Source organism: Scylla paramamosain, chromosome 10 (assembly GCF_035594125.1).
Source record: "Scylla paramamosain isolate STU-SP2022 chromosome 10, ASM3559412v1, whole genome shotgun sequence".
NCBI classification, from domain to species: Eukaryota; Metazoa; Arthropoda; class Malacostraca; order Decapoda; family Portunidae; genus Scylla; species Scylla paramamosain.
The window spans coordinates 28,771,932-28,798,451 of NC_087160.1; the positions used below are offsets into that span (position 1 = coordinate 28,771,932).

Sequence of the window (26,520 nt, forward strand, 5' to 3'; positions counted from 1 at the left end):
GTTACTCCCCACCACACTCCGTCCGAATGTCAGGGAAAAATCAGAGAGAAAAAAAAAAGAAAAAGAAAAATGGGAGTTAAAGTTACCCCTGATCTTTCTCAGAGAAAACAATGCACAGCGGACAGAAATGAAGCAAGTCGTGTATCAGGATTAGTCTCTAGGAGCGTCAAAACAGAAGTCCTGAAGTAATATTATAGTTATATTTGCCTCTGGTCAGACCTCATCCAGATTATGCTGTGCAATTCTGGTCTTTGTATTACAGGAAGTATATAGGTCTATTAGAATCAGAGTAAAGGAGAATGGTCAAAAAGATACAAGGGATGAGAAATATCCCTTACGAAAAAGGCTTAAATCAAGAAATTTGATAGTGATCTTTAAGTGATTTAGGGTGATATAAGCAAAATCCTCAGGATCAGTAATCTGGATAGAACAAGAAATAATGGCTTGGAAGCTGATAAAGTTAGATTTGAAAAAAAAAAATAGAAATAGTAAGGAGAGAGAGAGAGAGAGAGAGAGAGAGAGAGAGAGAGAGAGAGAGAGAGAGAGAGAGAATTTTCCTTCGTCTCCGTATCATCAAGCGCTTCTGCATCACCACCGCGATCTTTTCCGAAGTCGCAAGTCAATGTATCTAAGTTTAAAGACAACATATATTCATATGGATTAGAAAAAAAAGAAAAACTTTTCTATTTGAAATAACTTTTACTTTTAGCTCATGTTGGAGGACTGGTAACATTGTTCCTGTTCCCAAGTCAGGATGCCCTAGTTCTTACCCCTCTGAATTTAGGCCAGTTTCCATAACTTCCATTCTATCCAAGCTTTTTGAACGTTTGTTAGTAAAGCGGGTTAATGTTTTTACAGAAAGGGGAAAACTTCCTGATCATCAGTTTGGCTTTCGTAAGGGCCTTGGTGCCTGTGATGCACTTTTGACTGTTTCCAATTCTGTTCAGAAAGCGTTGGACTTTGGCAGTGAAGCTCGCATTGTTGGATTTGACTTTAATGCAGCTTTTGATTGCGTCAGTCATGAGGCTCTTATCTTTAAACTTAAGCGATCTGGAACTGGTGGCATTTTTCTTAATATTTTAACTGAATTTCTGTCTAACAGTGTACAGAAGGTTGTTACTGATGGTTACTGTAGTGAGAACAGAAATGTGGTTTCAGGTGTTCCGCAGGGAAGTGTGCTGGAACCTTTGTTTTTCTTTTTATACACCCCTGATATGTGGTTTGGTCCTGAGAACCGGCTTGTTGCATATGCTGATGATGCTACTCTTATTGCAGTTATTCCATCTCCAGCTGTGATGTATTTGGTCTCTGATTCACTTAACAGGGATGTAGCAAACTAGTGTAACTTGTGGGGCATGAAATTGAATCCTAACAAGACACAGAGTATGATAGTCAGTAGATCGCGAACTCTAGACCCCCTTCATCCAGACATACTCATTGACGGTGTATCCTTAACTACTTGTGACTCGTTTAAGATTCTTAGGGCTATTTTTTTTTTTAAAGAAGTTTACTTTTGAGCATCATATCTGTTCTATTTCTTTTCTGTTGCTAAAAAAAAAATGGTTTGCTGAGGAAGTCCGTTCAAGTTTTTAGGGACCAGTCTATCTTGAGGAACTGTTCTAATTCTTTTATTCTACCTTGTTTAGAGTATTGTGCCCCTGTCTGGGCTTCAGCTGCAGGATCTCATCTTCTTTTGGATAGAAATCTGAGGGCTTGTAAATTTTTAAATCCTGATCTTAATGTTGATTTGTGGCACCGGCGCTCTGTGAGTTCTTTGTGTACGCTTTTTATTTATTTATTTATTTCTATTTTATTTGTTTTTTCCGAAATCCTGGGGATCCTCTTCATCTTGAGCTTCCAGACCTGTTCCGACCAGTTCGAGCTACTAGAAACGTTAATATTTTGAACAGCCTTTCCTTCTCATGCGTAAGATTCAATACTTGGCAGTATTCAAGATGTTTTATTCCAGCTACCACAAAGTTATGGAATAAACTGCCAAACCAGGCTGATGAATTTTTAGATCTTCAGAAGTTCAAAGCTGTTCATTCATTTTTATTGCATAGTCATAATTAGTACCTTGCTAATTTATTTCAGTTTTTGTTTTGTTTTTCATCTTATTTTATTTTTATTCACTTTTTATGTTCTATTATTTTATTTTATTTTTTTTCCGTTTCTCTTCTTTTTCAATGATTTCCTACTGGGCTGCTTTCCCTGCTGGTGCCCTCGGGTTGGTAGTATTATGCTTTACGAGTCGGGGTTTGTAGCCTAGCTTATAATAATAATAATAATAATAATAATGATAATAATAATAATGATAATAATAATAACTCCTTAAATCTTATGTGTACCCTCTGTCTCCCAGCAGCGGGCGTGGTGGCGGCAGGCCTCAACAGTGGACAGCTTGCACCCGCCCTATCTCAAGCCGCGTGGTGGTCTCCTCTTGATCTTCGACACTTGAGTCAGTCCGGCAACCAGAGGCAAGGGAGGAAAATTTAGAAACTTTGTTTATTGCTCATTGTGTTGGGGTAGTGCACTCTACAATTTGTCCATTCGTGGGCGACTTGGCAGACAAAACAGGGAGGTGACTGATACCTGAAGATTCCAAGTTTTATTTATGTTTACGTGACCCTGTGGGAAAGGAAGATAACAAGGGAAAAAAGGAGGGGGAGTGGGTCAGCGGGAAAGAGAAACAGGGAGGAATAAGATGAGGCAGTGTGGGGCTGGGCAGGGGAGCAGGATATACCCGTGTGCAGTCACCGCTAACATGAGTCTCCGTAATGCAGCGCCGCCGTGGAGGTGACTCTGCTCTCATGGTTGCTGGCCCAGGCCGCCTCGCCGCTCAATCTCTTTGTTATATACGACGAGGTGCATGAAGGTGAGTGAGGTGGTGCTCCAATATGTTATGTTCAGTCCTCTTGACGCGGGAATGACGGTGACGGGAAACTATCTGTAATATTTTGATTAAGATCGAAGAAAGAAAAAAGTATCAGTCAAGCATCAAATATTTTTTTCGTGATTCATTCTCTCTCTCTCTCTCTCTCTCTCTCTCTCTCTCTCTCTCTCTCTCTCTCTCTCTCTCTCTCTCTCTCTCTCTCTCTCTCTCTCTCTCTCTCTCTCTCTCTCTCTCTCTCTCTCTTTTCAGGCGTGTTGCAGGAGATGGGGCTGGGAGGTGAGGGAGCGTCGGCGCCCTGGACACTGCTGAGCTTCAAGGGTCTACGTCACCTGCACCAGGCCCTGGCAACGGCGCCCTCCCTGCCTGCCACTCAGGCCGTCGTTCTGCTCTGCTCCGAACAACACACTAGACAAGTTTTCTCCTTCGTAAGATTACGATTGAACGACTATATTTGTGATTTTAGTAAGATGTATCATACTCCTCCTCCTCCTCCTCCTCCTCCTCCTCCTTTTACTACTACTACTACTACTGCTGCTGCTGCTGCTGCTGCTGCTGCTGCTGCTGCTGCTGCTGCTGCTGCTGCTACTACTACTACTACTACTACTACTACTACTACTACTACTACTACTACTACTACTACCGCCACCACCACCACCACTACCACTACTACTACTACTACTACTACTACTACTACTACTACTACTACTACTACTACTACTACTACTACTACTATTACTACTACTACTACTACTACTACTACTACTACTACTACTAATATTAAAAGGATGTTCATAATATTGTTTGTTCTATATTTCTTACTTTTGTAGGGATGGGACATCATGGTAACTTTAATACGAACTAGATATTTCAGTCTTTTGTTAAGAAGAGCTCTGCGATTGCTCTTCTTAACAGAACCTTCTTTTTAAATGGATTTACATTTAGATGATTTCTTTAAGAAAATATATCTAGTCGACATTTTAAATCAAAGTATGGCTTTAATTATAGCAATAATGAGATGAATAAGAATATATGCGTCCAATGGAAGATTTCATATGTCCACTTAGACAAAATTATATAGCTTTTGTTAATAAATATATGATGTATAGATTAATTCGGTAATACTACAGCTTCTGATGCTGTTGCTGCTACTGCTACTGTTACGAGTACTCTCACTACTGCTTCTACTATCACCAACTATTGCCACTCATTACTAATGCTGATAATAATACCGTTTTATTTATAATACTGTCGTTAGCATCATCATTCCTATGATGATGATTAATGAGGTGCACATTCCAGGTCAGCAGACACAAGCTGGAGAGGGCGGATCTGTGGTGGTTGGGGGTATCAGAGCTAGACGCTGCTCGTCGTCTCCAGCCTCTGCTCCGCGAAGGCACCCAGGTGAGTAACGCATCGGCTACGTGTTGAAAAAACTTGCAGAAATACATTTAGAACACGTAAATAGCACCTGAACAACTTTGAGAGCGTAGAGGAACAAGTTCAGTCGATTTTTCCCCCGGTAAAGAGTTAACGAACTCCCTATAATAACACAGTACACAGGAACGCCACATAACATCTAACGTCTCGTAACGTGAAGCAAATAAGTGTGTGATATCTTGGACCAAACTTGATCTACTAGGGCGCCTCGGCAAACGTTTGGTAGAACCTGGTTTTCATGAACGCTGTGGAATTAAAAAAAATAAATAAATAAATAAAAAAATAGATAAGTTAAGTTGTAGAGCGTAGATACAGCAGCTTCTTCATTCACTAGTCTATTACGCCAACTGCAGGTGACACTGGCGGTGCCTGAGACGGACTCCGCCCACTGGCTGCTCGTGGCGAGGGTGGGCGCCGATGACGTGGTCAGGTGAGCGTTAGTTACTTTAGTGGAAGTGTTGGGTCGTGGTAATCAACACATATTTTACGTAATTTGGACCTTCATATAGTACAAGTTTCCCTTTTCATACCAAGGTTGGTGCCGGCGGGGAGGCTGCACCTGTCGGGCAACGTGACGCGAGTCCGCCTTACAACACTAGTCGTGCCGGACGTGCTGCAGCAGTACAGCGATTTTGGTGGCCGAGAGCTGGTGGTCGCGGCTCTCAACAACTGGCCGTATTTTGTTATCAAGACTTTGCAAGATGGACGACGTGTGGCAGACTCGGGCATAGATGTACAAATACTCACCACTCTCGCAAACTATCTTAATTTCACGTAGGTATTATGGAAGGTTTGACTTTTGGACTTTTGTCCTCTTGCAGTGCCTTGCTCGCAGCTCACTTGGTACACCTCAGATGCTCCCGCCCTGACACACTCTCCGGCAGGCATCGTGTGTTGTCGCCATCGGACGACCAGTGGGGAGCCGTGCACCGCAACGGCACGGTGACAGGACTCGTCGGGCTGGTGGCGCGCAGGGAAGCTCACATCGCTATATGCGAAATCACCATTACAAGTAAATGTCATTTTCACGAGCGCACACAAGCTTGAGTGTTAAGGGATATGATCTATTATAAGAACTGTCTAAAAATCACATCAGATGAATTATTTTAAACATTTTTTTTATTTTTTTTATGATCATTGTTTATTTTTATTTTTTTTTTATCTATCGACATCTGCTTTGAAAACTGAATATATTTTGTTTAGACTAATGATGTGCATATGTGTGAGAAGCTAGAATGAGCTCAGCACTCGGTACGTCCCAACAGGGAGCCGCGAAACAGTGCTGGACTTCACCAACCCTTACTTCCTGGAGTACGTCACGCTGGTCTCCCGCGCTCCGGCGCTCAAGAACAGGACTTTCGCGGTCTTCTCACCGTTCTCTCTCCAGGTAGTACGATTAGTTATACACTTCCGAAGCTGTAAAATAAAAAAAAAAAAATCAAACATCCCTATTCTATCATATATTGTTCACCAACAGAAGTTATCGCATATTAATATTTGTTCCTTGAGGTTTGGCTGTGTGTTGCCCTGATAACAGTTCTGATGGGGCCCGTGGCGAGCGTAGTGGCGCGGGTCAGGGTCTCATGTGAACGTGACGCACAGCAGTGCAGCAGCACACTCGACTATAGCTTCAGCGTGTTTCGGAACCTGGTGGTCCAGGGCAACCTTATCCCCGTCATTCACTTACCCAGTAGATGTATTTTCATATTCTGGTACCTCTTCTGCTTTTACGTCTACGGTACGTTCAGCAAGGTTGGAGGCTGTGAGCTTAAACATCAAATCAAAACACTGTTACTCAAAACTTGCAACTCTTCTCCGATGTCCTCTTCCTCCCCAGCCCTGTATTCTGGCACCTTGACGGCGGTGCTCGCTGTGCCAGCCTATGAGAAGCCCATCGACGGTCTCACCGACATTCCCGAGGCGATCTCTCAAGGTTTCACCCTCGGCGTCATGCCAGACTCTAGCCTGCAGTACATTTTTAAAGTAAGTGACGAGACACAACGACTTTCTGCAGGCTGAGGATCTTCATCCTGAAGTAAAATATATGAATGTTTACCAATGGCTTCATACGAGCGTGTTATCTGAATCTTGAATCTATTTGTTGTATGTACAGAAAGAGAATGGACAGGTAGAATCAGCATCAGTAACGCGTGTGTTTTATACAGGAAGCTGAGGGCGGCATCTATAAAAAGGTGTGGAACTTATTCGACCATGGAGATCCGTCACGGAGTTTCGTGAAGCATCCTGATTTGGGTTTCCGAAAGGTATTTTAATGCAGAATTATACAAAAATAAAAGTTCTGTAACTTGAGCAGCAAATGCTAACCAGGTGATGATGGCATGTCAGGCAGAGGACGTATTCCTGTCAGGTTTTCTCTTACTCACGTGCTATAAACGATAATTTTTCATGTGAAAACACCGCCTCCTCTTCGATCTGACAGGTCACTCAAGAGAAATTTGTCTTCGTGAATCCTCAACTGAACTCCGAGCTGCGAGCCAGCCAGCGAGGACGCCAAAATTTTCACATCGCTCGACAGGCTTTCTTCCCTCAGGCATACGGCATCGCTTGCATCAGCGGAGCTCCCTTCCTGGCGAAGTTCAACCAAATGTTAGTGTTCGTTCTACCTTGTATGTAGTATGCGTGGATGCACACACTTATTCATACTGACGTTATCTTCTTACTCTTTCCATTATCATTAACCAATTTTTTCATAACTATCTTGTCAGCCAAATGAGTTTTGCTACCCAGGTCGCTGACTTCATTCAAACTGATGAATGCATGAATTAAGCGGTCAACTTGCAGTTGAAGCATTGCATTGAGCTGCAGTGCTGACCTCAGGATGGATATGTGTAGCATTATAGCCTTAGTGTGAACCATTAAGGTTTGTGCTTCTGGGATTTGTTTATCTCATCCATGTGCAGACTGGGGCGGCTGGTGGAGTCGGGCATGGTGCAACACTGGAAGCAGCAGGAGGTGGTGCTCGCGGCAGCTGCTGCACCGAACAACTTCGACGCCAAAAAACGAGCTTCGGCCATATCTCTCAAGCACCTTCAGGTGAGTCCCGGCAAAACTCAGCATCATAACTAGACGGAGGTTGGAAGTTAGTTAAAAAAAATAAAATAAAATAAAATAAATAAATAAATAAATAAATAATGTCTCGCTTGATGCATGTCGTGAATTATTACTTAAACAAAGATGAAACTTCGACAGAGCAAAGGTAGTATTTATATGCTTTTATTTATTTATTTAAATCTAACTCGAGGAAGCCTCACTTTCATCCAGGACTAAATGGGAAAGCTGTAAACGATATTCGGAACGAAAAATCCGATTCCTTTTAAATTTTATAGTTTAGCTCTCAGATGTTCTCGGCATTGCATATAATTTAGATTACTATAGACACACCGGAAGTTCACGCACCATCACCATGAATAGGCTGATTACCTGAAATAGCACTAATCAATAAACAGTAAACAGGCAGTCTCAGGTGCATCCTGCAGGCGGCTTTCCTGGTGCTGCTGCTGGGGGCGGTACTGGGCGGCCCAGTGCTGACAGGCGAGTTCCTTGCCGCCAGATGCTTCTCGCGGGCTGCATCTGGAGGCAACAACTAACCCCTCTGATGCACACCCAGCGCCATTCAGGAGAGGATGTAGCCCTCGCCAACTTGAAGGTTAGTTGTGCGGCAGGTGTGTGTGCGTGCGTGTGTGTGTGTGTGTGTGTGTGTGTGTGTGTGTGTGTGTGTGTGTGTGTGTGTGTGTGTGTGTATGTGTGTGTGTGTGTGTAATAATAATAATAATAATAATAATAAACGGTTTATTCTTTAGGCAGTTAACAAACTGAAAATGTACAGAGGGGATGGGGAAATACTTAACATTTATCCTAAAGCTAAGTCAAATCTAGAAAGGATAATACTATTGATTGATGGCTCGCACCATGGTGGGAATCGCGCTGAGTCTGTGCCGGTCCGTGCGTGCGTGTGTGTGTGTGTGTGTGTGTGTGTGTGTGTGTGTGTGTGTGTGTGTTGTAACTTTCATGTCTGACTCTTACTGTCTGAGCCATAAGTGTTTCCTTCTTGTTTATTTCACCATACACACACACACACACACACACACACACACACACACACACACACTATTAATTTTCATGTGCACAAGCCTTTTTCCCGTTCCACCGCCCAGCCCGTCTCTATATTTTTATTCATTTATTTATTTATTTATTTTACGTAAGAGGGTCACTAGTCAAGGGAAACAAAAAGGAGAGAAAAAAATCCCACTGAGGTACCAGTCCTAAAAGAGATATCAAGAGAATCATCGGCAATTGAAGGATAAGTGCCTTAAAACCCCTCTCTTGAAAGAGTTCAAGCCATGGGAAGGATATATATATATATATATATATATATATATATATATATATATATATATATATATATATATATATATATATATATATATATATATATATATATATATATATATATATATATATATATATATATATATATATATATATATATATGACTAACGCTTTGGACCCTTTTCTGGGACTGGCATCTCAGTGGACTTTTTTTTTTATTGGATTCTTGTTGACCTTGGCCAGCGTCCCTCCTACATTATATATATATATATATATATATATATATATATATATATATATATATATATATATATATATATATATATATATATATATATATATATATTATTGGCCCTCTACTTTTAAGCGTAGTGTCAAAATGGCCCATATTGCCGAAGAGGTTGGACCATCCTGAGATGATGGACTTTGTAGCAATGTTAGTATATTTGTCCTAAATTAACATCAGAATTATATTCGGTACCGGCCAGGCCTTATTCTGGTTTCCATATTAAAGGAAGGATACAGGTCTATTGGAATCAGTACTAAAGGCTACAAGGGATGAGAATTATTGCTTACAAAAGGAGACTGAAACTTTTGAATTTACATTCCTTGGAGAGATGCGGGTTAAGAGGGGATCTGATGGAAGTCTTTAAGTGGTATAGGGATATAACAAAGGCGACATAAACAAAATTCTTAGGATCAGTAATCAGGATAGGACAACAATATTGGATTCAAGCTTGATAAAGTTAAATCCCAAAAAGAAATTGCAAGATTTTCGTTCCCAAACTGAGTGGTGGATGAATGGAATAAATTAAAAGATCAGGTTATTAGTGCTGAGTCATAAAGAAGCTTTTAAAAAGCTTAGACAAATTTATGGATGAAGATGATAGATAGAAATAGGCATATGTGGGACTTCCACTTGTAGACCTGATGGCTTCTTGCAGCTTCCTTTATTTTTTTTGTGTTGATATGTTCTAATCGAATGTCTTGTTTTAGGGGAGAGAATATCGTAGATCCTCTCTTCTGTGGAGAATGCTGAAGTGTGCAGCCCTCGAGCAGCTCCGCGGATGGCCGAGTTCTAAGGCGCTAATAAGAAGACTTGACGATGATCGACTGTCTACTAGTTATGTACAAGAAGTTTTGCTGTTGTAGTATTTGAATAAATCAAGGATGTAGATATTTTTGTACCTGAAGCTGATGTCCACGAGGTTATTGTGGTGCCCCGAGTGTGGTCAAGCCTCCTCTGGTGAAGGCAGTGTATTTCCTGACAACTCTTTACCAAGTGAGTCTCTGGTGCTTGTTCAGCTTCTAGCGGAACGATGAGTTAGTATTTATTCATAGTGACCCAGATGCCTCGTCGTTTTCTTCTTTGACATTGTACGCTCATGACGGGAACCTGCAAGTGCCCTTCAGCTACACTGGCAGAGAGAGAGAGAGAGAGAGAGAGAGAGAGAGAGAGAGAGAATATGAAGTAATACTCGACTACAGAAAACGTCACCGCCCGCCACCAGTCTCCTCACCTCACCCAGCACTTTCCCGTCACTTCAGTCGCTTCCAAACAAATAAACATCGCGCCCGATCGTGGACGGACAAGGAATGGGAGGCGAAAACTGAGGAAGATATAGAAGCTAATTCGTAAACAATTGAGTTCGAGTGTAAAGGGAAGGAAGGAATCGAGGAGGAGGTGGTGGTGAAAGAGGTGGTGTCCAAGGCGAGATGCATCACGTGGGAGTAAAAGATAAGTATTTTGCGTCAAGTGAAGTAATCAGTATACAAAGGGAGCATTGTGATCTACCTACCACACAACACACTCTATGAACTCTAACTAAAATAAACGCAAGTTAACGAAAGAAAGGAAAATGCGGCGCTGATCATAATTACTCCAAACCGTAGGACGAGTCGAAGTGAATGAGGAATAAACAAATAGATAAATAGATACATTATATTCGTGTGTGTGTGTGTGTGTATGTGTGTGTGTGTGTCAATGAGGGGGAGGAAGGGCAGGCAGGGAAGGATTGCTCATCTGGCCCTGTCTGTGTTCTCTCTCCGGCGTGGCACGTGTGGGAAACCTGTAGCCCTGTCGCCCTGTACCCACAACTGCTAGAATTGGTCAATGGTCAGCGTAATCAGAGGCATTGTATTATCTGTCCTCCGCTTATCACCACTCAAGAACATAAACATGACCACGGTTGACGGCAACCACCAGCCCTACCTGACGCCTTTGTCCCATCGCATCTTAAAGGCACTCCTAACTATTGTGACACAACATTGACCAAGACGTGAGGAAGATATAGTAATCATATCGGAGTCAGCTCACTTACCGGGAATGTCTAAGAATATTTTGCGACAGTAAAGTGGACAATGGAACCCCGCGGTGAATGAGTGGGTCGAGGGCGCGGCGAGACAGTACGACGTGAGCCCAGCAGCAAACGTGACTTTCCCTACATTTGAACGTTACATTAGAAAATATCCCGCTCCTTAATCTGTGCCGGTGTATTGCTGACTTGCGGTGGTGTTTGGTTGTCCATGAAATGAAATCACGATCTTTCCCTGCCCTGGGTCGCAGTGCCAGTGTTGTCATGTATTAGACAAAGGCGTCCGCACAGATGCGTTGACTCCTAGCTGCTCTGCCTCTCCGGTGTGCCTCGGCAGAACTGTGATCACATGTTAAAGAAAAGGAACGAAGTTATCACGGATATAGAAATTTTGTTCATGTGTCATTGTTGCAAAGCGTATGTTTCTAAAATAATTATCTAAAAATGTGCTCTGCATCTAGTTATTTTCGGACGAGGTGTTTAGGACCAAATGGTGTTGCCTGTTAGAATGTTGAGTTTCACGTGATTATATGTTCGTGCAACATTTTGTTCCAGTTTCCTCAAGTAAAAATGTCGTTTTGTTACATAAACTATTTGCTCTAGTTCAACGTTCTGTTGTTTTCCTTATCTTTTTGCCAGTTCCTTCCCGTGAGTCGTAGTGAAGCTTGACATGCAGACGATAGAGTGGTTGAAAATGTTCATTAAACATGTGGGAAAAATTTTAAATTAGTATGATTTATGTTCGCCAGAACGTGTGACGTCGCCTTCTTCCTGTTCCTTTTACTATTGGGCTATTTCTTCGAGTTGCCCTAGTTAATCTGTTGACTTGAATTCTTCGTGACGGTGGACGGGATGGAGGGCAAGACTCGGCTGTGTGTGGTGGTCGTGGTGGTGATGCTGGCGGCGGCGGGGAAGGGGGTGCGTGGACAGCTTATAGATTACAAAGGTAAAAGGCTTCTTGTATTTTAGTTTCTGTCATGAAGGCCTTAAAAGGGAAGTGCATTACTCATGCACTGATACTGTGGCGACAAGCGAGAGAATGAACTGGACATGTCCTCCGCAGCCTGGCTTGGGGAGGAGCCGCTGACGCCCCAGAGGATCGTGAACGACGTCGTGGAGTACTTCTCGGTGCGCGATCCCCACGGCATTCCTGGTGAGGAAGAATCTGATGAAGTTCTTGACCAATCGTAATTCATTAGTAAGAGGAAAAGCTACGGATCTGATATGTAACAGTACACATAATCTTTTCTTTTTTATTATTATTTTTTGTCAGAAAATCGGAAAAAAAAAACGAAAAAAACAATTATTTTCCCTTTCCCACGGCAGTAATGAACGTGCCAGAGCCCATCTACATTCCGGGGACGGTTCCTGCCTCTCAGATCACGTTCTATGACCCCTACATCTCCGGCCACTCAGGACTCAGGCTCGAGTACGTCAACGTCAACCTCACCTCTCTCTCGGTGAGCTTCCTGCCTTCCTCTCTCAACTCTAGTCGGTCTTCTCAGTCTTCCATTCATCGTATTTTCTCTAGCAACAGCCATTTATCCTCACTTTATTTACTATTATGTAAATACACTGAACCTCGGCAACTTCGGACTATTTGGAGGGAATATTGGTCTGATATTGCTGTCTGTCCGATGGTACTGTTGTTTGGGGAGGAGATAATTTTCCACAAGTGCATAGCTTGTGAATACGTATAATAATACAGAATACTTTGCACAAATGTATCCATGAAAGTAATAATGCCGTACTAATGAAAATAAAGTAATTGAAATAACGGTAATAATGAGAGAGAGAGAGAGAGAGAGAGAGAGAGAGAGAGAGAGAGAGAGAGAGAGAGAGAGAGAGAGAGAGAGAGAGAGAGAGAGAGAGCAGTACCAGAAAAATTGCCCTGTGTAAACCCGCCTTAACACGGGGCAATTTTTCCTCCCGGCTAGTTCCAGCCACCCGGAGCTGCCGGCAGGTTTCAGCCGAAAGTATTCACACGGTGGAGAGCAGCATAAACAATCAAGATGCAGTCCTCCGACAACAAGTTGGCTGCTATAGCTATATTTTTGCTATTTGAAGAAAAAAAAAAACGGTTGTAGACTCGTTCCTGGCTAACGAGAAGGAATACAAATAGTGTCTATTACAAAGTCTTGTGAGAGTACACGAGGGTTACACGCGTGCCGGCTCCCTCAGCTGACGATGTAAACAAACCAATTCCGCGTCTTTTTTTTCAAAATTTAACAAGTAAATTTAAATATTTTTTTTATTTATAATATATAATGGTACAGTCAGTTGTTATTATTGAATCACTTTCTAATCAGGTCACATTTTTTGAGTCGCTTAAAGCGGTCCGTTGCTTCCGAAATCCGGTGTTCCTGTGTAGCCTATGCAGTCGTCGAGGTTGATGTACATTCGTGTACATCAGGTTAAAGAATCGTTTTCACCTTTATACAAATACAATGTGTACTAAGTATAAAAGTAGCGCTTCCATCTTCCTTCTTTACAGTCATACATCATTTTACTTTACGTAAGAATATATTGTAGCTTATCCCGAACAACCTCATAATGACCAACATATCTTGTATTTATTTCCTTTGTGTTCCTTATTGTATGTTTTCACATCTGCTCACGGTTTTTTTTTTTTTTTTTTTCCTCTCTTTTATTTCGGCGAGGCAGGCCAAAGGCAAGCTCAGTCTGCCGCATTTTAACCTCAACGGTGGATACAAGTGGCCTGGTCCCTGGAGCAACAGTGAGGGCCACGCCAACATCACCATGACTGGGATAGAGATGACCCTCGATCTCTTCTTCGGCATTAGTGATGTCGGACTCTTGACTGTTGAGCCAAAGGTATGGCCGTGGGTTGCACTTCATTTAGGTCAAGCACTTAAAGTTGATTGTTGCTCTGGTTACTGGGACAGGCATGTGTAGATGTATTTTTTATTTTTTTATCAAGTGTGCAAGTCATATTGTTTAAATGTTATTTAATGCAACATCTTATTGTGGTTAGCAAACTATTTATCTTTATTTTCATTATCGTGGCTACAATTTGAGTACTATAACACATTCCCACCTGCTGCGTTTAATTAACATTATCCTCTCATCTATAGTATTCTGATCTGCTAAGGATCTATAAGTTGTCAGAATTTGTCAGCAGATTGCCATAAGATTAAAAAAAAAAAAAAGAACGCAGATCGCAGGGCAGGTGGGAGTAGAAAATTACTCGACTGTTGACCAAGATTGTTAGATTGTTAGCTATAGTCATCTCACACACATCTTGCCAGCCCGGGTCTGTGGTGCAGGACCTAGCACGCTGAACTACAGACCACCATTCCTACTGTCCACGTCGAGTATGAGGGGAACACCTGTTTAGTGTCTGTCAGAAACGTAGGAGCATTATGTTGTTCAAGATAATTCGCATACCCTCGCTTCTCTTATTCCCTCAGATGGACCTTGAGTATGAGGACCTAAAACTGAACTTCACGGGGCTCACCTACACCCACAGCTTCGTCGTGGGGGCTGCTAAGACCTTCTTCAGTACAGTCATCGAGCCTATCATTTTCAGCAACGTGAGTGGCTTGCAGATGGCTGCGTAGAGATTGTTTGCTTACTTGTTTTTACATCAAATAATAACAGTCTCTTTAAGTGCCTCTATTCAGGTAACTCTGAAGCCACCTCCATTCCCCCCAACACACACACACACACACACACACACACAACTCAGACAATTTTCGTTTTCTTACTGTTGACGCTGTCTAACTCTCCTCCCTCAGGTTCAGACAAAAGTTAAAAGTCTCGTCAATCAGCGCATAGAGGAGCGTCTCCAGAACCTTACCTTCCCAGACTCCATTTCTCCCGTGGACTTCGCCTTGGCCAAGGTATATATATATATATATATATATATATATATATATATATATATATATATATATATATATATATATATATATATATATATATATATATATATATATATATATATATATATTTTTTTTTTTTTTTTTTTTTTTATGTAGGAGGGACACCGGCCAAGGGCAACAACAAAAAAAAAAAAAAGGTCCACTGAGATGCTGGTCCTCAAATAGGGTCAAAAGCGGTAGTCAAAAAGTAAAGGATAAGTGTCTTAAAACCTCCATCTTGAAGGAGTTCAAGTCATATGAAGGTGGAAATACAGAAGTAGGCAGGGAATTCCAGAGTTTACCAGAGAAAGGGATGAATGAATGAGAATACTGGTTAATTCTTGCATTAGAGAGGTGGACAGAATAGGGATGAAAAAAAAAGAAAAAAGTCTTGTGCAGCGCGGTCGTGGGAGGAGGGGAGGCATACAGTTAGCAAGATCAGAAGAGCAGTTAGCATGAAAATAGCGGTAGAAGATAGCACGAGATGCAACATCACAGCAGAAGATACCAAGAGATGCAACACTGCGGCGATGAGAAAGAGGCTGGACAGTCTCTTAGAGTAGAGGAGTTGATGAGATGAAAAGCTTTTGATTCCAACCTGTCTTGAAGAACGATATGAGTGGAACCACCCAAGACATGTGAAGCATACTCCATATATGGGCAGATAAGGCCCATGTACAGAGTTAGCAGCTGGAAGAGTGAGAAAAACTGGCGGAAACGTCTCAGAATGCCTAACTTCATAGTAGACGAGCTGTGAAGTTCCAGTTTAGATTATAAGTAAAGGACAGACCGAAGATGTTCACTGTAGAAGAGGGAGACAGTTGAGTGTCATTGAAGAAGAGGGGTCTGGAAGGTTATGTCCATTTGATAATAGAGGAATTGAGTTTTTGAGTCATTGAACAATTCTAAGTTTGCTCTGCCCCAATCAAAAATTTTAGAGAGATCAGAAGTCAGGCGTTCTGTGGCTTCCCTGCGTGAACTGTTTACTTCCTGAAAGGCTGGACGTCGACGAAAAGACGTGAAAAGTGCAGGGTATTATTATCAACGTAGGAGTGGATAGGACAAGAAGTTTGGTTTAGAGGATCATTGATGAATAATAGGAACAGAGTGGGTGACAGGACAGAACCCTGAGGAACGCCATTGTTAATAGATTTAGAAGAAGAACAGTGACCGTCTACCACAGCAGCAATAGAACGGTCAGAAAGGAAACTTGAGAAGAAGTTACAGAGAGAAGGATAGAAGCTGTAGGAGGGTAGTTTGGAAATCAAAGCTTTGTGCCAGACTCTATCAAAAGCTTTTGATATGTCTAAGGCAACAGCAAAAGTTTTACCAAAATCTCTAAAAGAGGATGACCAAGACTCAGTAAGGAAAGCCAGATCACCAGTAGAGCAGCCTTGACGGAACCCATATTGGCGATCAGATAGAAGGTTGTGAAGTGATAGATATTTAAGAATATTCCTGTTGAAGAGAGATTAAAAACTTCAGATAGGCAGGAAATTAAAACATTAGGACGGTAGTTTGAGGGATTAGAAGGATCTCCCTTTTTAAGAACAGGCTGAATGTAGGCAAACTTCCAGCAAGAAAGAAAGATAGATATTGACAGACAGAGTTGAGGCTAGCGAATGCATGGAAAACATCATTGCGAAGGTAGCATGAAGTAGTCAGAGGATGAAGGAGAGAGAGGAACAACCCCTGAATCATCCATTTTAGCAAAGGCTTGAGCGAAGAGTTCAGTTTTAGAGATAAATGTGATAGCAGTGGTGTCATCTGGTTGAAATAAAGGAGGGAAAGAAGATGAAGCAAAGTTATTGGAGATGTTTTTGGCTAGGTGCCAGAAGTCACGAGGGGAATTAGATCTATATTATATATATATATATATATATATATATATATATATATATATATATATATATATATATATATATATATATATATATATATATATATATATATATATATATATATATATATATATATATATATGAGAGAGAGAGAGAGAGAGAGAGAGAGAGAGAGAGAGAGAGAGTTTCCAGATACCCAGATAAATAAATAAACGGGCAAATTTGGTATCAATGACATAGGAAACATTAAGAGCAAATGTCTGTTTAGTTTATCTGCTGCACCTTTCTTCTGCCACCTACAAACATTTCTAATGATGATTAACTGATGTGTGAAGTATCTGTAATTTTCATCTTACACGTCGCTCTTCGCCGTCTGCCGACCTCTCCCTTCACATCCTTACTGTTGTCCCGCGCACTCTTTCACCCACACACTTCCCTCCGCACAGATTCGCATGGACTTGAGGGAGACGTTGGAGCCAGTGAAGCTCGACGACCAGGAAATGCACCTGACGTGGGGAGTGACTGTACAGGTGAGTTGTTAATTACTCCCTCATGGTACGGAGTGGTGGAAGTGGTTGGTCCTCATTTGATCTTTTCTTTGCTCCTTTTTTTTATTCTTTTATTTATTTATTTATTTATTTATTGTCTCAGCTGATGTGCACATGTGTCGTCTTCTTTGTTGTTGTTGTCATTATCATTACTTCTTTGTTTCTTATTGCATGCATAATACACTCACTTGTTGCTTAATGTTACAATTATTGTAATCAATATCACTCGTGTTTTCCTCGTCTATTTGTCTCTTTATGTAATATAGTGCAATGTCCTTTACTAGTCTACTGTTTATCTGCTTACCTACGTTGTTGTTGTTGTTATCATTATTATTATTATTGTTATTATTATTATTATTATTATTATTATTATTATTATTATTATTATTATTATTGTTGTTGTTGTTGTTGTTGTTGTTGTTGTTGTTGTTGTTGTTGTTGTTGTTGTTAGTAGTAGTAGTAGTAGTAGTATTGCTATTATTAGTCATGGTCCTTACTTCAGTGTTTTTTTATTCATGCCTCACGAATTGAAACGCTTCAAACTTTCATAAGGACTATTTTCAAATGCCACAGGGGTTATTGATGTGATTCTCATAGATGCTTTTCTCTACTAAATCCTTGCTAAACTTTCACCAAAAAAAAAAAAAAAAAAAAACCTTGGAAACGGCAATAACTTTCAGTGCTAAAAATTCTCGAGATACACAAAATACACACAAATGTCGGAGAATCTGATTCCATGTTACTGTAGTTATCGTGCACTACTTCACGCAGGTGTGCTTACTTACTACGGTCATTTGGTGCTTCAGGTGCAGAACATTGAGCTCGCCGGCGTGACGACCATTCACCGCACGCATGAGGTGTCAGCCCAGTTCATCGACAACGTTGTGTACGTCACTATCCAGGTAAACATCTGGCGCATGTGCGCTTGAACGTAAGGAATGTAGGAAAAAAAAAAAGTAATGAAAAGATGAGAACAGGTGCGTGATTGAAGATGGGTGCAGGTGTGGCGATGATGATGACAACAATGTCATCATCATCGCTGACTCCAAGGAAGGTGTGGCTTATATTTCCAAACAACGCCTTGTCATGCTTGATACCACAGCACTCAGTTAGAAACTCTTATGGGTGATTAGTCTCTGCAGATTGTGAGTGGAGGGGAAAAGGCTTGGCTGAAAATGTGACACAGAGGTACGCATTCTTGAACACTCTGGGGTTTTTCACTGGGACTATTTTCAAAGGCCACATAGATAATTAATCAAGTTTTCATGTATTTTTCCCCATTAAACTATCACTAGAATTTCGAATGAATATTTGAAGCCCGCTTTATTTCGAGATATGACTCCAGTACACACAAGAATGCGGTCCACAGAGCTCTTGCCCAGCACTCTTTCCTCTTCATCCACAGCTCGGGACGCAAACACTGAAGGGAGGCGCTGACTGGTTCCTCTCCGCCTCACTGCTGCCGGCCGTTGGGGGTCACCTGTCGCTGGAGATAGAGAGTCTGGCCGTGACGGTGGAGGCACAGCAGCCCGCCAACATCAGGAGCCCGCCCACCCTCAGAAAGATTGATATCAAGCTAGGTGAGGCTGAGGTAGATGACTAGGAGGAGGTTGTATAGGGAATGAGGAAGGAAAGGGGGAAAGAAAGGGAGGGGAAATGTGATAGCGCTGATTGGGGTTAAGAGGGAGGAGAGGAGAGGGAGTAATGACAAAAAGAGGAGGTTGAATAAGAAATGAAAGAAAGCGGGAACAAGAAAGGGAGGAAACAGAGAGAGAGAGAGAGAGAGAGAGAGAGAGAGAGAGAGAGAGAGAGAGAGAGAGAGAGAGGTAAGACAAGGAGGGGGAGATATCTGCGTTAGAAAATGTCACAGAAAGAACACCGAAGAGATGGAGAAATATTACGCAATTTACACACACACACACACACACACACACACACACACACACACACACACACACACACACACACACACACACACGCCTTCAGCCTCATCCTCTGTCTCAGGTAACTTGGCGGTAAGATCAGACGGTGATGGCACGTTCGACTACCTAGTGGAGGCGATGTTGAACATCCTGCCCAACTGCTTCAGGAATCAAATCATGGACAAGGTGGAACCCGTGATACATCAGGTGAGAGAGAGAGAGAGAGAGAGAGAGAGAGAGAGAGAGAGAGAGAGAGAGAGAGAGAGAGAGAGAGAGAGAGAGAGAGAGAGAGAGAGATAAGATAAGATAAGCTTCATTGTCACACTGCATACATATTCAACATGAAATTCTTTATGGACTCCGAACTCTCCAAAAGATATAAAACTTAATTATAAAAAGTAAATAGTGTTATATTAAAAGTATAGTAAGTTAGCTATGTTGAGATGCTAAATAGTTATACAATTTTATACTCTTTGGAATACAAGAATTTTTAAACCTATTTGTGTGTAGCCTTGAGAGAGCCAACCTTTTGCCTGATCTAAGGAAGACATAATGTTGATGCAGTGGATGGCTTACATCACTCATAATCTTATTCATATGTTTCCTTACATATGTGTTATACAATTCATCTAATGACACAGTTTTTGCATGAAGTTTACTAGCAGTTTTAACAATTTTCTTCATTTTGTTCTTATCTCTACATGTTAACTTTCCATACCATATTGTAATTGAGAAACACAAGACTGACTCTACCACAAACTTATAAAATAGTGATAATATTGTCCGATCTACGTGAGTATTTCTCAGTATTCTAAGAAAATGGATACGCTGTTGACATTTGTTATAAACCTGTTGTGAATTTCCAGATCCTGTTAACTTTTTATCAATTACTACACGTAAATATCTATAAACCTCGACTCTTTCAACCTCTTCATTAGCTATAACAATTGTGTCAGGTACTCTAGTATTTATTCTGAAGTCTACTATCATTTCTTTGGTTTTCTTTACATTGAGATTACGATAATTGTCACTGCACCAGGAGAGAAAATCCCTTACTTGTGTCAGATAGTCTTCCGAGTTATCGTTGCTGATTTTACCTACAATAGCAGTGTCATCGGCATATTTTATTATGGACGAGCAAGGGGTACTACTTACGCAGTCATTCATGTACACAGTAAAAAGTAACGGAGAGAGCACACAACCCTGAGGAGCTCCTGTATTCGTGGTTACAGTCTCAGATTTGATTTTTTTTTTACTTTAGTATATTGTAGTCTCTCTGTAAGATAGCTATATATCCACAAGATTAATTTAATGTTTACCTTCATTTCTAACAATTTTTTAAGCAAAACATGTGGTTGTATAGTATTAAATGCACTGCTGAAATCTACAAAAAGGACTCTTACTTGTGAATTTTTCGATTCAAAATGTTCACAAGTTTGATGAAATAAAGTTAACACAGCATCCTGAACACTCCTATTTTGAGAATAAGTAAATTGTAATTTGTCTATGTGATGAACAAAACTGTCACATAGGTGTCTCTTTATAATGTGCTCTAAGCATTTCATGATAACACAAGTTAGGGCTACAGGTCGTAGATCGTTGAATTCTTTTGGATTGCTATTTTTAGGCACAGGTATAATTTCAGATGTTTTCCACATATTTGGCACTACACACTGGTCTAATGAAGTTTGGAAAAAAATCCGCAGTGGTTCAGCAAGTTGATCTGCACATATTTTTACTAACTTACAGATGTTATCAGGTCCACTGCCTTTCCTACCCTGAATTCTTTGCAGGGAGTTCATTACATTCTCATGTGTTATAAGAATGCGTTCACTATTAATACTTCTAACAGCTGACAATATGTTCTCACATTCTAGATTAAAGTTATGAACATCAGGCCTAGCATAGAAAGAGTTTAAATCATTTACATAACTGGTGACATTTGGTGGGTCTAATGATATGTTCTTCTTATTAAAGCCACACAATAGTTTCATTCCACTCCATGCACTTTTAGGTTTCTTTAATCAAAACATCCTTTCAATTTTCATTTTATATGTACATTTAGCTTCTGATATTTTCCTGTTTAATTGACTCTGTATAATTTTCCTTTGCATTCGTTGTCCATTAACAAAATTGTTTTTTTCTTTTCCATCAGTAGTGCTTTGATATCAGAATTAATTAACGGTTTATTATTTGGATATATAATTATTTATTTGGGACAAGCAAATCAGAACTTAACTTAATATATGAATTAAACACATCTAGATTAATATTGATATCAACTGACTCATCGTATAATATATCCCAGTCTGTGACCTCAAAACAACCTTGGAGATTCATAATATGCTCACTTTCCCATTTTTGCACACTAATTTTCTTGTGTAATTAACTTTTTATTTTTTGTCTGTAAAACGGGCCATAAAAGCCATGTTATGGTCGGAGTTTCCTAATTTAGGTTTTTGATATGCAAGATAACCATTTCTAACATTACAGTAAAACTTGTCTAATATATTGGTGCCTCTTGTGGGGCAAGTAACCATCTGCTGGTATATAGGTACCCATGGTTGAAAATCACAGTGGATAAAGTCTCCCAACACAATTGTTATACCCTCTGGGTTGACATTTTCATACTAGTTTACACAGTCATGTAATAGATCACAAGCGACTGACTCATTAGCACTTGGTGGGATGTACACAGTTATAATTGTCACATTACTAAACTCACGGGGAAGATAAAAAGGGCGACACGTTATCACTAAACATTCCAAGTCATCACAACAGACACGCTCCTTAATATTGATTTGTTGTGCACACCATCTCTCGTTGATATATACTGCTATACCGCCTCCACACTGTTTCACGCCTCCTCTCCTGCCTCTCCTTCGTAGAGAGAGAGAGAGAGAGAGAGAGAGTCCCCCATATTTAAAGGCCGTGCCCCTCCTCGAAACAGCTCCTCATTGTGGTTCCTGCACTAAGAAATACAACAGATGAAAGTAATACTCCTCACAACCACTAGATGGCAGGATGTAATCCTACTTTTGATGTCCAGCTTTTACTTCCTGCAATGGTCTTTTTTTTTTTTTTTTTAATAATACAAATAGTCTGAAATTTCTGTCGATACCGAAGGTACTTTTTAGAGTTGTTATCCTTCATTATTACATAGGTAATGTTATGATGTTAGCGTGATGTACGGATAGTGAAGTAGCCATGCATTATGTCTTCTGCCTGGCGAGGATCGTTCTCTTATTGAAATACCAACCATTGTGAATTTGATTTCCTTTGTGTGTGTGTGTGTGTGTGTGTGTGTGTGTGTGTGTGTGTGTGTGTGTGTGTGTCTAGAGGGATCACACAAGGGACTGACATAAATCCATTTCAGTTGAAGATATTCATTAGTATAAAATTATGGTCTTCCCAAGTTTCCACGGTTGTTTAATCTATACGTGCCATCTTTTAGCGTCTTGTGAGGAAAATGTTAAGCTGTTGAAGAATGAATGATGTATTTGTGATATTTCTTCCTAAAACCTTATGTTGGGGTGATCATGCTATGGTATTCTTTCCTGTGTCCTCTAACCTTATGTTCGTTATTTGCCTGTAACATGTAAAATACGATTTTTATTAATGAATTATGACTTTATATATTTTCAATGACAAAACAAACACTATATCTTGGTGCCTTGTTACTTTTCCGAATTTCGTCAAAGCAGAACCTACTTCTTCGTGACATGACTGACGGCCCATGACACTCGGCGGCCTTCAGGATGCACCAGTGGTTAAGGAAACAGAAGTGTGACTAGTATGAACTGCACATTTGTACTAATTATAGACTGATATGAAGCTTTGTTTGTCTGTATGACCCAAGCACAGCTTCCAAACCCTCCGTCTCTTAGCAATAATTTTTATGCAGTCTTCAGCTAACTACTGCCTTTCTTTTCTCGTCACAGAAAGTACAGAAAGAGTTCAACAAATTTGACGTCTACAGGATGGTGATGGACAAACTGGCAGAAAGGCAGCAGCAGCAGCAGCAGCAAATGGAGGCGTCAGCTTAACACACACACACACACACTCACACTCACACACGCAGGTCTTCCTGGAATGACCGCGTATACGTAGCATATATCAAAATTTTAGTGCTTCTTCTCAAAACATGTTGATAATAAATAACTAGAGGACTTCATAATCTTCGCTATCTACTATCAATGCCCGAGGAAATCGAAGAAAAACTCTTATATTCTTTTAACAATATAAATATCAAATAGTAATATTCCTCCACTTAAGTATTATAACATTGATCGTCGTCTTACAGAGTCCTTGCTATATATAATTAACCATAGGCAGTCTGTCTTTTGCAATGACATGCATCTAATAGTAAACTTATCAGACGAGGTGTTCCTCAGGGATGTTATGATGGTAATAACTGGCAAGGTGTGTGGTTTCGCTGATGGTTTCAATGGGAACGTAGAAAACTTATCCTAAGTGGAGCATTCGTCGGTGTGCTGCGTGTCAAATGTAACGCTGTGGCCTTCTCAGGATTTTGGTGGTGAACTATACTAAGGAATTTAGTGGGTTTGCAGTCACAGGGTAGTGATTGGGTTGGGTGCTGTATCCAGGAGTGGTTGGCCGGCGCTGAGTGGTGAGGTGTGTTTTGCTGTAGTGCCTTGGTAGCCGGCTGCCATCACGCCGGCGGCTGTAGCCTTATGTCAGCCCGTGAGAAAAGACACAGTTACAGTTACGTGTTGTATCTTTTAATAGACCTGAAACTATTGTGCAATATATTGTTGGTATAAGTGATGCCAATAATAGTGCTAATTTTATCCATTTACCGACGATACAACCCTTGTACAGTTGGTATTACCATGATACCTCCATGGGTTTAACTATCTAGTTAGGGAAATGAACACTAAGCTTGAATGAACAAAACTTAATTGGATGAATTTGAAATTACATTATAACTACCGATTTTTAATTAGTCTGATAGAAAGAACTTGTTAAGTTTCCTCGTATTTAGAACAAAACTATCCTCTTCGTATTATATCATATTCTAAATGTCATATATATATATATATATATATATATATATATATATATATATATATATATATATATATATATATATATATATATATATATATATATATATATATATTACTAAGTTGAAAGAATTGTTTGGTTGGATTAAAGATATACCCTAATTTACACGATAATAATAATAATAATAATAATAATAATAATAATAATAATAATAATAATGTTACCGTGCACGTTTTTTCTTTCTTGTAAGATTCCCTTATCATCATGTTTTACTCGAAATTATTATTTTTATGTATTAGATTGCAGGGAAGTTAATGAGTAAGTAAATAAATAAATACCATAAAAATAGGAAGAAATGCTACGTCATGATATTATGAATATTTTTATTTTCTTGTTAACTCAGGCAAATTTGCTTTTTCATTCCAGTTATACAATTATTTCGATAAAAGCACGCAATACTAAGAGCTTGTTACAGTCGAATACAACGAAAAAAATACAATAAACATGCAACGGATAATGTTTTATGACTTAAATGAATGAAGATATGATACTTGTGGTATAGGAAAATTCTGACTATTCGTAGGAAAGTGTTATATCGTGTGTGAACCAATCCATGTATTTTGAGGTTGTTGTACCTCTTGGTCCCCCGTTGGCAAGACTGTGACTCTTCCATCGCTACCATCACCATCATCAGCTAATGTGTGAGGGAAGGGACGAGTGTTTAGTTGTCATCACTGATATTAGCAGTTTTCATCGTGTCCTTGTGTGGTGGTGGCGTGTGCACCATGAAGGTTCAGGACGTGATGGGGTGCAGCTTCCCAGCGTGGTATGACAAGTTCAAGAAGTGCTCCATCAAGAGGTGAGGAGGGTCAGGCGGAGAGAGGCACACACATGGACCGCTGTCAAACGCCTAAATGTTCTGATGGCTGACGCAACACTATTACAACGGCAGCCAGGGCCGGGTGTAGCGTGACAAGGCCTTCAAGCAAGGGTTTCAGTTAGTGGCCACTCAGCTGTACTTTATCGCGAAATGTCCAGAACTACATCCGTCTAGCACTTGAACACAACAATAATGTGAGACAGTTGTAATTATGTGCAAACAGCAGTTTGATTTCTAAAAGCATCACCATCAGAGGTTTATAAAGGATTCAGGAAATCCACCTCACGTAGTGGATTATAATACGTGAATGAATCTATTCTCTATAAACTTTTTTTTTTTCCATAAATAAAGGTTAAGTGCAGGTTATGAGTTATCAGTGAAAATTGTGCCCGTCATTTATTTGCCACATCATCAATCTTATTTTCTAATTCACAAAACAAAGATGTACAAAGTAATTGAATGTGCATGACATAGTTGCCTTTCCAGTCTAATCCCTGGCATAAGACATAAAGAATGAACTGGTTGCATGCCATTTTTTCTGTTAAAATATTTAATAAGCTTTTTAATGTACTGAATTCTCTTACGATGTTTGATTGATTGATTATTAAAAAAAAGGAAGGTGCAACAATGTCATATGGTGCCCAAGGAGAAGCACTTTTTCCATGGAGCTGATGGGCATTGAACCCTCCAGTGATGAGCAGTCCATCAAAGAAGATGGTGCTGCTGACTATGCTTGAAACCCCACCACTACAAGGGTGTCTCTTATGACATTATTAATTTGACAAGCTAAAGTAAATGTGGTGAGATAAAACCTCTCAAGATTCTGATAAAGTAAACAGATGGCAGCTTGCATGTGGAGTGGCTGTGACATCATCATCCAGCAGATCCCAGCAACTGCTGCCTACTGCAGTGTAGAATACCACAGGATAGATCTTGTGCATTTACAGCCCATCATACCAGAGTCACCAACTATTCTTCATTGGTGTTATGTTTCATAGTGCAAGAACACAACAAAGACCACACCAGAAAAAAAATTTATGTGCATGCCATAAAACAAGAATATTAAGAAGCTGTGGTGATGTACAGCACATTGTAAGCATCCCATTGCCACAGGCACCAAACTGATTTGAGATTCAAATTGAGAAACCATCAGCAGCAATATCTCAAATTATGTTGTGATCAGATCATATAAAAAATAAAATAATGTAAAGTACAGTGGAACCCAAGTTACCAAACACCTCCCTTTTTTTCCTTTTTTTAACATTCGGTTCAAAGAAAAATGCTGTTTTTCACAGAACATATGTTTTGTTGGCAGTAACAATGATTTGTAGGCTGGAGGAGAAAGACAGGATAAGTGTGATGAGATCTGGCAATATTAATTTTATCTGCTTAAGAAAATAGGGGATCCTGAGATGTTTTAAG

The 26,520-nt window shown here is 40.2% G+C and overlaps 3 protein-coding genes across 11 annotated transcripts in view; all 3 read left to right on the plus strand.

Annotated features, from left to right (window-relative positions):
• The window catches only part of LOC135104491 (glutamate receptor ionotropic, delta-2-like), a 12,638-nt gene extending 2,041 nt beyond the window's left edge, over positions 1-10,597 (plus strand). Inside the window, exons 3-16 of one of the 2 annotated variants that reach the window (XM_064012035.1) lie at positions 2,363-2,875; positions 3,143-3,318; positions 4,193-4,294; positions 4,684-4,760; positions 4,865-5,104; positions 5,215-5,342; positions 5,596-5,717; positions 5,840-6,068; positions 6,168-6,313; positions 6,496-6,594; positions 6,771-6,937; positions 7,252-7,384; positions 7,828-7,997; positions 9,677-10,597. In XM_064012035.1, the coding sequence (XP_063868105.1) occupies positions 3,157-3,318; positions 4,193-4,294; positions 4,684-4,760; positions 4,865-5,104; positions 5,215-5,342; positions 5,596-5,717; positions 5,840-6,068; positions 6,168-6,313; positions 6,496-6,594; positions 6,771-6,937; positions 7,252-7,384; positions 7,828-7,938 (1,716 nt within the window). In that variant the 5' untranslated portion in view covers positions 2,363-2,875; positions 3,143-3,156 and the 3' untranslated portion in view covers positions 7,939-7,997; positions 9,677-10,597. Of the gene's footprint in view, positions 1-2,362; positions 2,876-3,142; positions 3,319-4,192; positions 4,295-4,683; positions 4,761-4,864; positions 5,105-5,214; positions 5,343-5,595; positions 5,718-5,839; positions 6,314-6,495; positions 6,595-6,770; positions 6,938-7,251; positions 7,385-7,827; positions 7,998-9,676 lie in introns of both variants that reach the window. The other variant, XM_064012034.1, reaches the window with a different exon arrangement.
• Positions 10,598-10,846: 249 nt separating this feature from the next.
• LOC135104492 (uncharacterized) lies at positions 10,847-23,916 on the plus strand. 5 transcript variants are annotated; one of them, XM_064012040.1, is made up of 12 exons: positions 10,847-10,959; positions 11,745-11,941; positions 12,059-12,148; positions 12,322-12,455; positions 13,660-13,830; positions 14,427-14,549; positions 14,754-14,858; positions 17,167-17,250; positions 18,075-18,170; positions 18,674-18,848; positions 19,273-19,397; positions 23,132-23,916. In XM_064012040.1, the coding sequence occupies exons 2-12, from the start codon at positions 11,848-11,850 to the stop codon at positions 23,234-23,236; spliced, it is 1,302 nt and encodes a 433-aa protein (XP_063868110.1). In that variant the 5' UTR covers positions 10,847-10,959; positions 11,745-11,847; the 3' UTR covers positions 23,237-23,916. The 5 variants fall into 5 exon arrangements, with proteins under 5 accessions (XP_063868110.1, XP_063868108.1, XP_063868107.1 ...); XM_064012038.1 differs by lacking the exon at positions 10,847-10,959 and adding an exon at positions 11,028-11,318; XM_064012037.1 differs by lacking the exon at positions 10,847-10,959 and adding an exon at positions 11,029-11,412.
• A 971-nt stretch (positions 23,917-24,887) lies between these two features.
• LOC135104493 (translation initiation factor eIF2 assembly protein-like) overlaps positions 24,888-26,520 on the plus strand; it is a 31,254-nt gene continuing 29,621 nt past the window's right edge. For all 4 annotated transcript variants that reach the window (XR_010270458.1, XM_064012043.1, XM_064012045.1 and 1 more), the window contains exon 1: positions 24,888-25,077. Coding sequence is in view for 3 of the 4 variants with exons in the window: in XM_064012043.1 (XP_063868113.1) it covers positions 25,004-25,077 (74 nt within the window). In the remaining variant the exon portion in view is untranslated. The remainder of the gene's footprint in view (positions 25,078-26,520) is intronic.

What these genes read in the sequence shown, in the direction of transcription:
- LOC135104492 (XM_064012040.1), top strand. Translation starts at nt 11,848, where the DNA reads ATGGAGGGCAAGACTCGGCTGTGTGTGGTGGTCGTGGTGGTGATGCTG. An exon ending in TCTTGACTGTTGAGCCAAAG is followed by an intron (nt 13,831 to 14,426) that starts GTATGGCCGTGG and finishes TTATTCCCTCAG; the next exon opens with ATGGACCTTGAGTATGAGGA. An exon ending in TGGAACCCGTGATACATCAG is followed by an intron (nt 19,398 to 23,131) that starts GTGAGAGAGAGA and finishes TTCTCGTCACAG; the next exon opens with AAAGTACAGAAAGAGTTCAA.